Source organism: Mesoplodon densirostris, chromosome 10 (genome assembly GCF_025265405.1).
Source record: "Mesoplodon densirostris isolate mMesDen1 chromosome 10, mMesDen1 primary haplotype, whole genome shotgun sequence".
In the NCBI taxonomy this organism is placed as follows: domain Eukaryota; kingdom Metazoa; phylum Chordata; class Mammalia; order Artiodactyla; family Ziphiidae; genus Mesoplodon; species Mesoplodon densirostris.
The window spans coordinates 71,955,583-71,970,985 of record NC_082670.1 but is presented as its reverse complement, the minus strand read 5'-3'; the positions used below and the strand labels follow the sequence as shown (position 1 = coordinate 71,970,985).

Sequence of the window (15,403 nt, the reverse complement as noted above, 5' to 3'; positions counted from 1 at the left end):
CTGGGTGGGACCTGGCACCCTTTGCTACAGTGCTTACACCTGGACAAACATCTCCTGGAGCAATAGAATACAAAGAAATCATAAGGGACTAAAAATAACTATGCACCTGCAAATGGGGCAAATTATGAACAATATACAAAATGACCAAAAACCCAACTGCCACTTCTGAAGTGTTGGGAGCAAAAGGAGTGCACTACTCACGATTCCTGCCCACGACACCACCAAGAGGGTGGGCAGACCACCCAAGCCACCCCTACCGCCTGAACCATGGATCTGACCCTACCCTCACCCCATTTAAAGGACCAACTCACCCCCCAGCCCCGCTTCAGGGAGCAAGCAAGGCAACCTGTTCTTTGTTTTTACTCCCTTGTGCTGCAGCATGAGTCCCAATAAAGCCTTGCCTGAATTTCTCATCTGGCCTCTCATCAGTTTCTGTTCACTGAAGAGTCCAAGAATCTGGGTCAGTAACGTACTTGGTGGCAACTCCACCGGACACCTATGGGGCCATTTGCCCCCTCCCTGGGAGAGAATCCAGGCACCTTTGGAACCAACAAATGCAGTTTCCCCGTAGGTGACAAGCTGCCGCCTGAATCTCTTTCAGCATAACCACGTTTGGTAAGTCTGCCTTCCTGGCCCCCGAGAGTCTCATTACCATCATTCAGGCAACGCTTTCCCCTCCCCTTTGTCCTTTTTCCCTCATGGTTTTCCCTTTCCCTCTCCTGATAGCTCTCTACTTCCCTGTCCTCTTGTTCCAAGAGAGTGGACATCGGGCAGCTACAGCACCACTCCTCTCAGCTTGTGGGACCTGCTCCCTCTGGCCAACAATGACTCACCTTGATGGATGACAAACTGGTGGGAGAGGCTCGCCTCAAGCAGTGCAGGTCTTGGTCCAGCAGGCTCTCCCGGACAGGAGATTTCTGAGGTGACAGAGGTTCAACCCTCATATCCTGTAGTTTTCGCAAGTCCAATCATCACAATATTCTCACCTTTATTTTCCTGCCGCCAAGAGAAGTCCCATCAGGAATGGGCCAAGGCAGATTTCTATGAAAACCTGTGAGTGCAAATCCTACCTGTGGGTTAGAGTCCTACGTATGATGTACAAATTGTACCCATGCATGGAAGTCCCACCTGTGGATCAGAATCCCACAGAGACGTACAAATGGTTGTTTCCCAGGATTAATCACCCCAGTGGGCAGTGGACAGGGTGCTCCCTCCTTCACTGGCCCTTTCTGAAAGTGCGCAGACTGGTGCCTAAATAGACACCTGCTGGGGACGGGTTGAAACGGCAATCTCTGTCTTTCAGTCTTTTCTATCCCTCCTCCCTTTACCTCTCCCTTGATTCTTACACCTACACTCCTGTTCCTTTCATCCTGGGGACTCCTTCTTTGTGTTACGAACTCTGGGGAGGAAATTCTGTGAACCCCTTGGTTGTTACGCAAGGCCTCAGCTCCATCTGGCCCCCGGGATCTCCAGTTGTTAGCCCCAAATTTATATGTAAACATGAAAAACACCCGGGAATCCTCAAAGACTATCCTCGGGGTTGCATTCTTAACAACTGGGGACTATTTAAATTAGGCGGTTTAAAAAGGAATAAGCTGGGCTTCCCTGGTGGCGCAGTGGTTGAGAGTCCGCCTGCAGATGCAGGGGATGTGGGTTCGTGCCCCGGTCTGGGAAGATCCCACATGCCGCGGAGCGGCTAGGCCCGTGAGCCATGGCCGCTGAGCCTGCGCGTCCGGAGCCTGTGCTCCGCAATGGGAGAGGCCACAACAGTGAGAGGCCCGCATACCGCAAAAAAAAAAAAAAAAAAAAGGAATAAGCTGATTTTCTCTTTCAACACACCCTGACCCCAATATGCCTTGGGCGACCAGGCGAAGTGGCCACAGAATGAATCTCTTAACTTTAACACCATTTTACAACTGGACCTGTTTTGTAAACAGTCCCCAAAATGGAAGAAGTCCCATAAGCACAGGCAATTATAAAACTCTGTCAAGACTCTGGTCTCAGGGATTTCTGTCGTGTGTGTTTAGCATCTATTTCTGTGTCTCTCCCAGAAGGTTGGGAGCCAGACCTCTCTTTCAACCACCACTAGCCATCAGCACACCGAGCCACCTTCTCGGTCTCCCATTTCTTCCCCTTCACCGTCTTCAGCCCCGCATCCCAACCTTACCCAATCAAATCAGAAACCACAAAATCAGAACCCCGGTGCTTTGCCCAGTCGGGCTCCAGTCAGGCTCAAAGGTAGCCCGCACTTTTGCCCAACCAGGCTTTTACCACCTCTGGGAAGTAACTGATGAGAATGGAGAATTACTAAAGTGCAGCATGTCCCCTTCTCACTGCGGGACCTAGAAACCTGTAAGGAGCGATTTGGCAGGTTCTCAGAGAACTCTGAAAAGCTTAGGGACAGATTTATCACGCTGGGATTAACATTCTCCCTGACCTGGTAGGATATCAGGCCCACTGCTGTACCCTGAATGACATGGAGCGTATACTGAAAAAGGACAAAAAACACACACATGGCCTTCTGACCACCAATCCACGCAACCAAATTTATCAAGTGAGTGGTAACACAATCCAAAATCATGAGCCACACTGGGACTATGAGGATCATGAAGGCCAGGCTAAGATGAAACATGTTACTTGTGTATCAGAAGGAATGAAAAGGTATACGGTGAAACCTGTAAATGAGGTTTACAGTCCAAGAAGTTACACAAAACCAAGATAAAAACCCAGCACCCTTCCTGAGCTGGAAGACAGAGTCATTCAGGAAGTAAACCAATGCAGACCCTGAGTTTGCAGAAGGGAAATCACTATTTACCATGCATTTTATCACCCACTCTGCTCCTGATAGCAAGAGAAAATTGCAAAGGCTTGAGGCTGCGTCCAAAACAAAAGACACAAAATAGCCAAAGCGATCCTGAGAAAGAAAAACGGGAGCTGGAGGAATGAGACTCCCTACATTCAGATTATGCTACAAAGCTACAGTAATAAAAACAGGATTGTACGGCACAAAAACAAAAATATAGATCAATGGAACACTATAGAAACCCCAGAAATAAACCCACCCAAATACGGTTACTGAAACTCCGACAAGGAGGCAAGAATATAAAATGGAAAAAGACAGTCTCTGCAATGACGGCGCTAGAAAGCTACAGGTAAAAGAATGCAATTACAACATTCTCTAACACCATACATAAAAATGAAATCAAAATGAATTAAAGACCTAAGTGTAAGGTCAAATGCTCTAAAACACTTAGAGGAAAACAGAAGCACAACACTGTTTGACATAAATAGCAAAACTATTTTTTGGATCCATGTCTTAAGAAATGAAAGTAAAATAAAAACAAATGGGACATAATTTAAATTCAATGGTTCAGCACAGGAGAAACCATAAACAAAAAAAGAAAACCAACAAAATGCTGGAAAGTATCAACATGTCCAAATGAAGCAACACAAAAGGGATTCACCTCCAAAATATAGAAACAGCACAATAAGCTCTAGATGAAAACAACAATAAAACGAAAAATAAGCTGAAGAGTTAACTAGACAGTTCTCCAAAGAAAATATACAGATGGCAAAAAACACATGAAAAAATGCTCAACATCACCAATTATTAGAGAAATAGAAATCAAAATTACAACGAGGTAAGACCTCAACCAGTAAGAATGGCCATCAGCAAAAAATCTCAAAACAGTAAATGCTGGACACGGAGTGTAGAAAAGGCAACCCTCCGCCACTACTGAAAGGAATATAAATGGGTACAACAACTAGGGAGAACAGATCGGAGGTTTCTGCAAGAAGAAAAAAAAAAGCTACCATCTGATCCCACGTCCCACTTCTGGGCAAACACCCAGAGAAGACCAGAGTTCGAAAACCTACACGCACCCAAACGTGCATGACAGCACCATAAACAACAACCGAGACAACGAAGCAAGCAAAAAGGCCCCAGGCAGATGACAGGATACAGAACATGTGGTATATATCTACAAAGGAATACGACTCACCCAACAAAAAACAGAAAGACTGCCATTTGCAGCAACACAGAAGGATCTCCAGATAATCTAACTAAGTGAAGTAACTCAGATGGACAACGATAAATATCATGCGATACGACTTACATGTGGAATCTAAAAATTGATGCAAATCAACTGATTCACAAAACAGCGACAGACTCGGAGACTTAGAAAACAAACTTATGCTTACCAAAGGGGAAAGATGGGGGACAGGGATACATTAGGAGGTTGGCATTAACATATATACATGAACATATACACAATACATACTCCACTCTACAACACAGGGGACTCTGTTCAACACTTTGTCACAACCTATATAAGAAAAGGATCCTAAAAAGAATAGACATATGCATAGGTACGACTAAATCACAATGCTGTACATCTGCAAGGGGCACAACATGGTCCATCAAGTTGCTTGGAAATGAAAGAAGAATGCAGTTAAAGAAAAAGAAAGAGAGAAAAGAAAAGACGTGTACTCGATTTTCCCCAGGCTCGAGGACCTGGGCTGGTGTCACATCCCTGGAGGCTCAGCAGGCTGGGTTTCAACGCTGGCTGTCGTGGGGCTGAGGGGACTGGGGAGGATGTGCCAGCAAGTGAGCCCCCCCTGGGACCTGCAGTGTCTGGTCCACTCGAAATGGGACCACAATCTCCAGATCCAGGCAGGCCCTCCTATAGCTCAACCAAGCCTAGCGCACCGAAAAGGAGGGTGGATCCTCTGGGCTGCAAGTGCTTTGAAACGTCACGTGGTCTCCACATCTCCTGGTGCTGGGGTTCCCACCTCCAGCCTAGCTTCGTGTCATACCACTAGAGTACCCTCGGCATCCTCCCTCAGTGTAGCACTTTGGGAAGGGTTGCGGCTTGTCTGGGGGTGAAGGGGAACAGGCCGAAAGGAAGGAGACACAAGACCTTGGGTGTTGGTTCTGGCACGTGCCCCTCCAAGTCACAACCCAGGAACACCACTTTTCTTCCGCTAAGGCTCTGGCAATTGCCAGAGGCACCGGAGATGGGCACGAAGAAGCCTGCCACCTTGTGGACGATTCCTGTAACAACAACTTGGAAACCGGCGCCGCTGGGCACTAGGATTCACAAGGCCTGCAGGGCTTTAAAACAGTAACACCTGCGCTCAAGAAATGTCCTAGGAGAGGTAGCTGAAAAGTTTTCAAAACAGGCCGGATTTGTCAGAAGACACTCTCAAGAGGTACATTTCACTCACACTGTTGGGAAAGAAGAAACAAAACAAAACGGGAAAAGATGCTGAAGATCACCAATTACTTGAGAACTGCAAATCAAAACAGCAACGAGGTATCATCTGACAGCAGTCAGAATGGTCATCATGAAAGTGTCTCCAAACAATAAATTCCGGAGAGGGCATGGAGAAAGCAAACCCTCCTCCTCTGCTGGGGGGGAATGTAACTGGTACAGCCACTGGCGAGTACAGTTGGGAGGTTCCTTCAATAACACAAAATAGACCTACCATCTGATCCCCCAATCCCACTTCTGGGCAAACACCCAGAGAAAACCATAGTTCGAAAACCTACACGCACCCCAACGTGCATGACAGCACTATATACGACAACCAAGGCACCAAAGCAAGCAAAATGTCCACCGACAGATGACTGGATAAAGAAGATGTGGTACATATCTACGATGGAATACTACTCAGCCATACAAAAGAAGGAAATACTGCCATGTGCAGCAACATGGAAGGACCTCAGGACGATCTAACTAAGTGAAGTCGGAAGGAGGTTGACAAATATCTTGGGATATGACTTATATGTGGAATCTAAAACTACATACAAATGAACTGATTCACAAAACAGTGACAGACTCACAGAGATCGACGAATATCATAGGATATCACAGGTGTGGATTAAGGAAAAAACCACGATACAAATGAACTTATTTGGAGAACACAAACAGAATCACAGATGAGAAAGCCAGCTTGTGGGATTTCCCTGGTGATCCAGTAGTTAAGAGTCTGCCTTCCAATGCAGGGGACGTCGTTTTGATCCCTGGACGGGGATCTAAGATCCCACATCCGAGGAGCCACTAAGCCCCCGAGCCGCAACTAAGACCCAATGCAGCCAGAAAATAAATAAATAAATAAATATTTAAAAAAAAGAAAGCCAACTTGTGCTTGCAGGGGATGCGTCAGCAGGAAACATGCAGGTGAGGGATAAATTAGGACTTCGGGATTTAAGTATACTCACTCCTCCTTATAAAATACATAATCTATGCGTTTCATTTCTACCCAGAGTTGAACTGTTGAGAGATGATATTAAAAAAATAAGAAAGTGTCTTCCATGTTTAAAGGAATAATCTACACAGACCTACTAATATATAGCACAAGGAACTCTACTCAATATTCTGTCATTAATCAGTTATATGGCAAAAGAATCTGAAAAAGAATGGATACTCAAAATATATAATTGAATCCCTTAGCTGTACAACTGAAACTAACACAACATTATAAATCAACTATACTTCAGTATAAAATTTTTTTTTAAATTAAGGGAAAAAAAAGAAATAAGCTGATTTTTTTCTTGCAGCATACTCGGGCCCAAAATGCTTTGGATGACCATCAGAAGTGGTCAGAGAATGAATCCCTTATCTTTAACACCATTTTATTACTGGACCTGTTTTGTAAACGGTCCCCCAAATGGGGAAAGTCCCATATGTACCGGCCTTTATAAAACTCTATCAAGATTAAGGTCTGAGGGATTCTTGTCGTGTGTGTTTAGTCTCTATTTCCAGGTTTCCCTCAAAACGTGTGAAGCCAGACCTTCTCACAGATCCCCTCTTTCAACCACCAAGTAGCCGTCAGCACACCGAGCCCCATTTTCAGTCCCCCACTGCGTCCCCTTCACCATCTCCTTCAGCCCCCAGCCCCACACATTACCCTGTCAGATCAGAAACCTCAAAATCAGTACCCCCGGGGCTTTCAACAACGGGACTCCCATCAGGTTCTCAAAACACTAAATGCTGGACAGGGCGTGGAGAAAAGGCAACCCTCCTCCACTACTGGAGGGAATATAAATTGGTACAACAACTGGGGAGAACAGTTCGCAGGTTCCTGCAAGAAGCAAAAAGAAAGCTACCAGCTGATCCCTCATCCCTCTCCTGGGCAAACACCCAGAGAAGACCATAGCTCAAAAACCTACACGCACCCCGATGTGCATGACAGCACGATATACAACAACCGAGACACCGAAGCAAGCAAAAAGGCCCCCGACACATGACTGGATACAGAAGATGTCGTATATATCCACGATGGAATACTACTCAGCCACACAAAAGACGGAAATACTGCCATTTGCAGCAACACAGAAGGATCTCCAGATGACCTAAGTGAAGTAAATCAGATGGACGTCGATAAATATCATGCGATATGACTTACATGTGGACTCTAAAAATTGACGCAAATCAACTGATTCACAAAACAGCGACAGACTCGGAGACTTAGAAAACAAACTTATGCTTACCAAAGGGGAAAGATGGGGGACAGGGATACATTAGGAGGTTGGCATTAACATATATGCATGAACATATACACAATACATACTCCACTCTACAACACAGGGGACTCTGTTCAACACTTTGTCACAACCTATATAAGAAAAGGATCCTAAAAAGAATAGACATATGCATAGGTACGACTAAATCACAATGCTGTACATCTGCAAGGGGCACAACATGGTCCATCAAGTTGCTTGGAAATGAAAGAAGAATGCAGTTAAAGAAAAAGAAAGAGAGAAAAGAAAAGACGTGTACTCGATTTTCCCCAGGCTCGAGGACCTGGGCTGGTGTCACATCCCTGGAGGCTCAGCAGGCTGGGTTTCAACGCTGGCTGTCGTGGGGCTGAGGGGACTGGGGAGGATGTGCCAGCAAGTGAGCCCCCCCTGGGACCTGCAGTGTCTGGTCCACTCGAAATGGGACCACAATCTCCAGATCCAGGCAGGCCCTCCTATAGCTCAACCAAGCCTAGCGCACCGAAAAGGAGGGTGGATCCTCTGGGCTGCAAGTGCTTTGAAACGTCACGTGGTCTCCACATCTCCTGGTGCTGGGGTTCCCACCTCCAGCCTAGCTTCGTGTCATACCACTAGAGTACCCTCGGCATCCTCCCTCAGTGTAGCACTTTGGGAAGGGTTGCGGCTTGTCTGGGGGTGAAGGGGAACAGGCCGAAAGGAAGGAGACACAAGACCTTGGGTGTTGGTTCTGGCACGTGCCCCTCCAAGTCACAACCCAGGAACACCACTTTTCTTCCGCTAAGGCTCTGGCAATTGCCAGAGGCACCGGAGATGGGCACGAAGAAGCCTGCCACCTTGTGGACGATTCCTGTAACAACAACTTGGAAACCGGCGCCGCTGGGCACTAGGATTCACAAGGCCTGCAGGGCTTTAAAACAGTAACACCTGCGCTCAAGAAATGTCCTAGGAGAGGTAGCTGAAAAGTTTTCAAAACAGGCCGGATTTGTCAGAGGACACTCTCAAGAGGTACATTTCACTCACACTGTTGGGAAAGAAGAAACAAAACAAAACGGGAAAAGATGCTGAAGATCACCAATTACTTGAGAACTGCAAATCAAAACAGCAACGAGGTATCATCTGACAGCAGTCAGAATGGTCATCATGAAAGTGTCTCCAAACAATAAATTCCGGAGAGGGCATGGAGAAAGCAAACCCTCCTCCTCTGCTGGGGGGGAATGTAACTGGTACAGCCACTGGCGAGTACAGTTGGGAGGTTCCTTCAATAACACAAAATAGACCTACCATCTGATCCCCCAATCCCACTTCTGGGCAAACACCCAGAGAAAACCATAGTTCGAAAACCTACACGCACCCCAACGTGCATGACAGCACTATATACGACAACCAAGGCACCAAAGCAAGCAAAATGTCCACCGACAGATGACTGGATAAAGAAGATGTGGTACATATCTACGATGGAATACTACTCAGCCATACAAAAGAAGGAAATACTGCCATGTGCAGCAACATGGAAGGACCTCAGGACGATCTAACTAAGTGAAGTCGGAAGGAGGTTGACAAATATCTTGGGATATGACTTATATGTGGAATCTAAAACTACATACAAATGAACTGATTCACAAAACAGTGACAGACTCACAGAGATCGACGAATATCATAGGATATCACAGGTGTGGATTAAGGAAAAAACCACGATACAAATGAACTTATTTGGAGAACACAAACAGAATCACAGATGAGAAAGCCAGCTTGTGGGATTTCCCTGGTGATCCAGTAGTTAAGAGTCTGCCTTCCAATGCAGGGGACGTCGTTTTGATCCCTGGACGGGGATCTAAGATCCCACATCCGAGGAGCCACTAAGCCCCCGAGCCGCAACTAAGACCCAATGCAGCCAGAAAATAAATAAATAAATAAATATTTAAAAAAAAGAAAGCCAACTTGTGCTTGCAGGGGATGCGTCAGCAGGAAACATGCAGGTGAGGGATAAATTAGGACTTCGGGATTTAAGTATACACACTCCTCCTTATAAAATACATAATCTATGCGTTTCATTTCTACCCAGAGTTGAACTGTTGAGAGATGATTTTAAAAAAATAAGAAAGTGTCTTCCATGTTTAAAGGAATAATCTACACAGACCTACTAATATATAGCACAAGGAACTCTACTCAATATTCTGTCATTAATCAGTTATATGGCAAAAGAATCTGAAAAAGAATGGATACTCAAAATATATAATTGAATCCCTTAGCTGTACAACTGAAACTAACACAACATTATAAATCAACTATACTTCAGTATAAAATTTTTTTTTAAATTAAGGGAAAAAAAAGAAATAAGCTGATTTTTTTCTTGCAGCATACTCGGGCCCAAAATGCTTTGGATGACCATCAGAAGTGGTCAGAGAATGAATCCCTTATCTTTAACACCATTTTATTACTGGACCTGTTTTGTAAACGGTCCCCCAAATGGGGAAAGTCCCATATGTACCGGCCTTTATAAAACTCTATCAAGATTAAGGTCTGAGGGATTCTTGTCGTGTGTGTTTAGTCTCTATTTCCAGGTTTCCCTCAAAACGTGTGAAGCCAGACCTTCTCACAGATCCCCTCTTTCAACCACCAAGTAGCCGTCAGCACACCGAGCCCCATTTTCAGTCCCCCACTGCGTCCCCTTCACCATCTCCTTCAGCCCCCAGCCCCACACATTACCCTGTCAGATCAGAAACCTCAAAATCAGTACCCCCGGGGCTTTCAACAACGGGACTCCCATCAGGTTCTCAAAACACTAAATGCTGGACAGGGCGTGGAGAAAAGGCAACCCTCCTCCACTACTGGAGGGAATATAAATTGGTACAACAACTGGGGAGAACAGTTCGCAGGTTCCTGCAAGAAGCAAAAAGAAAGCTACCAGCTGATCCCTCATCCCTCTCCTGGGCAAACACCCAGAGAAGACCATAGCTCAAAAACCTACACGCACCCCGATGTGCATGACAGCACGATATACAACAACCGAGACACCGAAGCAAGCAAAAAGGCCCCCGACACATGACTGGATACAGAAGATGTCGTATATATCCACGATGGAATACTACTCAGCCACACAAAAGACGGAAATACTGCCATTTGCAGCAACACAGAAGGATCTCCAGATGACCTAAGTGAAGTAAATCAGATGGACGTCGATAAATATCATGCGATATGACTTACATGTGGACTCTAAAAATTGACGCAAATCAACTGATTCACAAAACAGCGACAGACTCGGAGACTTAGAAAACAAACTTATGCTTACCAAAGGGGAAAGATGGGGGACAGGGATACATTAGGAGGTTGGCATTAACATATATGCATGAACATATACACAATACATACTCCACTCTACAACACAGGGGACTCTGTTCAACACTTTGTCACAACCTATATAAGAAAAGGATCCTAAAAAGAATAGACATATGCATAGGTACGACTAAATCACAATGCTGTACATCTGCAAGGGGCACAACATGGTCCATCAAGTTGCTTGGAAATGAAAGAAGAATGCAGTTAAAGAAAAAGAAAGAGAGAAAAGAAAAGACGTGTACTCGATTTTCCCCAGGCTCGAGGACCTGGGCTGGTGTCACATCCCTGGAGGCTCAGCAGGCTGGGTTTCAACGCTGGCTGTCGTGGGGCTGAGGGGACTGGGGAGGATGTGCCAGCAAGTGAGCCCCCCCTGGGACCTGCAGTGTCTGGTCCACTCGAAATGGGACCACAATCTCCAGATCCAGGCAGGCCCTCCTATAGCTCAACCAAGCCTAGCGCACCGAAAAGGAGGGTGGATCCTCTGGGCTGCAAGTGCTTTGAAACGTCACGTGGTCTCCACATCTCCTGGTGCTGGGGTTCCCACCTCCAGCCTAGCTTCGTGTCATACCACTAGAGTACCCTCGGCATCCTCCCTCAGTGTAGCACTTTGGGAAGGGTTGCGGCTTGTCTGGGGGTGAAGGGGAACAGGCCGAAAGGAAGGAGACACAAGACCTTGGGTGTTGGTTCTGGCACGTGCCCCTCCAAGTCACAACCCAGGAACACCACTTTTCTTCCGCTAAGGCTCTGGCAATTGCCAGAGGCACCGGAGATGGGCACGAAGAAGCCTGCCACCTTGTGGACGATTCCTGTAACAACAACTTGGAAACCGGCGCCGCTGGGCACTAGGATTCACAAGGCCTGCAGGGCTTTAAAACAGTAACACCTGCGCTCAAGAAATGTCCTAGGAGAGGTAGCTGAAAAGTTTTCAAAACAGGCCGGATTTGTCAGAGGACACTCTCAAGAGGTACATTTCACTCACACTGTTGGGAAAGAAGAAACAAAACAAAACGGGAAAAGATGCTGAAGATCACCAATTACTTGAGAACTGCAAATCAAAACAGCAACGAGGTATCATCTGACAGCAGTCAGAATGGTCATCATGAAAGTGTCTCCAAACAATAAATTCCGGAGAGGGCATGGAGAAAGCAAACCCTCCTCCTCTGCTGGGGGGGAATGTAACTGGTACAGCCACTGGCGAGTACAGTTGGGAGGTTCCTTCAATAACACAAAATAGACCTACCATCTGATCCCCCAATCCCACTTCTGGGCAAACACCCAGAGAAAACCATAGTTCGAAAACCTACACGCACCCCAACGTGCATGACAGCACTATATACGACAACCAAGGCACCAAAGCAAGCAAAATGTCCACCGACAGATGACTGGATAAAGAAGATGTGGTACATATCTACGATGGAATACTACTCAGCCATACAAAAGAAGGAAATACTGCCATGTGCAGCAACATGGAAGGACCTCAGGACGATCTAACTAAGTGAAGTCGGAAGGAGGTTGACAAATATCTTGGGATATGACTTATATGTGGAATCTAAAACTACATACAAATGAACTGATTCACAAAACAGTGACAGACTCACAGAGATCGACGAATATCATAGGATATCACAGGTGTGGATTAAGGAAAAAACCACGATACAAATGAACTTATTTGGAGAACACAAACAGAATCACAGATGAGAAAGCCAGCTTGTGGGATTTCCCTGGTGATCCAGTAGTTAAGAGTCTGCCTTCCAATGCAGGGGACGTCGTTTTGATCCCTGGACGGGGATCTAAGATCCCACATCCGAGGAGCCACTAAGCCCCCGAGCCGCAACTAAGACCCAATGCAGCCAGAAAATAAATAAATAAATAAATATTTAAAAAAAAGAAAGCCAACTTGTGCTTGCAGGGGATGCGTCAGCAGGAAACATGCAGGTGAGGGATAAATTAGGACTTCGGGATTTAAGTATACACACTCCTCCTTATAAAATACATAATCTATGCGTTTCATTTCTACCCAGAGTTGAACTGTTGAGAGATGATTTTAAAAAAATAAGAAAGTGTCTTCCATGTTTAAAGGAATAATCTACACAGACCTACTAATATATAGCACAAGGAACTCTACTCAATATTCTGTCATTAATCAGTTATATGGCAAAAGAATCTGAAAAAGAATGGATACTCAAAATATATAATTGAATCCCTTAGCTGTACAACTGAAACTAACACAACATTATAAATCAACTATACTTCAGTATAAAATTTTTTTTTAAATTAAGGGAAAAAAAAGAAATAAGCTGATTTTTTTCTTGCAGCATACTCGGGCCCAAAATGCTTTGGATGACCATCAGAAGTGGTCAGAGAATGAATCCCTTATCTTTAACACCATTTTATTACTGGACCTGTTTTGTAAACGGTCCCCCAAATGGGGAAAGTCCCATATGTACCGGCCTTTATAAAACTCTATCAAGATTAAGGTCTGAGGGATTCTTGTCGTGTGTGTTTAGTCTCTATTTCCAGGTTTCCCTCAAAACGTGTGAAGCCAGACCTTCTCACAGATCCCCTCTTTCAACCACCAAGTAGCCGTCAGCACACCGAGCCCCATTTTCAGTCCCCCACTGCGTCCCCTTCACCATCTCCTTCAGCCCCCAGCCCCACACATTACCCTGTCAGATCAGAAACCTCAAAATCAGTACCCCCGGGGCTTTCAACAACGGGACTCCCATCAGGTTCTCAAAACACTAAATGCTGGACAGGGCGTGGAGAAAAGGCAACCCTCCTCCACTACTGGAGGGAATATAAATTGGTACAACAACTGGGGAGAACAGTTCGCAGGTTCCTGCAAGAAGCAAAAAGAAAGCTACCAGCTGATCCCTCATCCCTCTCCTGGGCAAACACCCAGAGAAGACCATAGCTCAAAAACCTACACGCACCCCGATGTGCATGACAGCACGATATACAACAACCGAGACACCGAAGCAAGCAAAAAGGCCCCCGACACATGACTGGATACAGAAGATGTCGTATATATCCACGATGGAATACTACTCAGCCACACAAAAGACGGAAATACTGCCATTTGCAGCAACACAGAAGGATCTCCAGATGACCTAAGTGAAGTAAATCAGATGGACGTCGATAAATATCATGCGATATGACTTACATGTGGACTCTAAAAATTGACGCAAATCAACTGATTCACAAAACAGCGACAGACTCGGAGACTTAGAAAACAAACTTATGCTTACCAAAGGGGAAAGATGGGGGACAGGGATACATTAGGAGGTTGGCATTAACATATATGCATGAACATATACACAATACATACTCCACTCTACAACACAGGGGACTCTGTTCAACACTTTGTCACAACCTATATAAGAAAAGGATCCTAAAAAGAATAGACATATGCATAGGTACGACTAAATCACAATGCTGTACATCTGCAAGGGGCACAACATGGTCCATCAAGTTGCTTGGAAATGAAAGAAGAATGCAGTTAAAGAAAAAGAAAGAGAGAAAAGAAAAGACGTGTACTCGATTTTCCCCAGGCTCGAGGACCTGGGCTGGTGTCACATCCCTGGAGGCTCAGCAGGCTGGGTTTCAACGCTGGCTGTCGTGGGGCTGAGGGGACTGGGGAGGATGTGCCAGCAAGTGAGCCCCCCCTGGGACCTGCAGTGTCTGGTCCACTCGAAATGGGACCACAATCTCCAGATCCAGGCAGGCCCTCCTATAGCTCAACCAAGCCTAGCGCACCGAAAAGGAGGGTGGATCCTCTGGGCTGCAAGTGCTTTGAAACGTCACGTGGTCTCCACATCTCCTGGTGCTGGGGTTCCCACCTCCAGCCTAGCTTCGTGTCATACCACTAGAGTACCCTCGGCATCCTCCCTCAGTGTAGCACTTTGGGAAGGGTTGCGGCTTGTCTGGGGGTGAAGGGGAACAGGCCGAAAGGAAGGAGACACAAGACCTTGGGTGTTGGTTCTGGCACGTGCCCCTCCAAGTCACAACCCAGGAACACCACTTTTCTTCCGCTAAGGCTCTGGCAATTGCCAGAGGCACCGGAGATGGGCACGAAGAAGCCTGCCACCTTGTGGACGATTCCTGTAACAACAACTTGGAAACCGGCGCCGCTGGGCACTAGGATTCACAAGGCCTGCAGGGCTTTAAAACAGTAACACCTGCGCTCAAGAAATGTCCTAGGAGAGGTAGCTGAAAAGTTTTCAAAACAGGCCGGATTTGTCAGAGGACACTCTCAAGAGGTACATTTCACTCACACTGTTGGGAAAGAAGAAACAAAACAAAACGGGAAAAGATGCTGAAGATCACCAATTACTTGAGAACTGCAAATCAAAACAGCAACGAGGTATCATCTGACAGCAGTCAGAATGGTCATCATGAAAGTGTCTCCAAACAATAAATTCCGGAGAGGGCATGGAGAAAGCAAACCCTCCTCCTCTGCTGGGGGGGAATGTAACTGGTACAGCCACTGGCGAGTACAGTTGGGAGGTTCCTTCAATAACACAAAATAGACCTACCATCTGATCCCCCAATCCCACTTCTGGGCAA

At 45.9% G+C, this 15,403-nt stretch overlaps 1 protein-coding gene across 9 annotated transcripts in view; it reads right to left on the bottom strand.

Moving 5' to 3' along the window:
• Positions 1-946: 946 nt before the first annotated feature.
• SEMA3B (semaphorin 3B) overlaps positions 947-15,403 on the bottom strand; it is a 178,690-nt gene continuing 164,233 nt past the window's right edge. For all 9 annotated transcript variants that reach the window (XM_060110122.1, XM_060110114.1, XM_060110115.1 and 6 more), the window contains one exon: positions 947-996. In XM_060110122.1, coding sequence (XP_059966105.1) covers positions 972-996 — 25 coding nt within the window. In that variant the 3' untranslated portion in view covers positions 947-971. The remainder of the gene's footprint in view (positions 997-15,403) is intronic.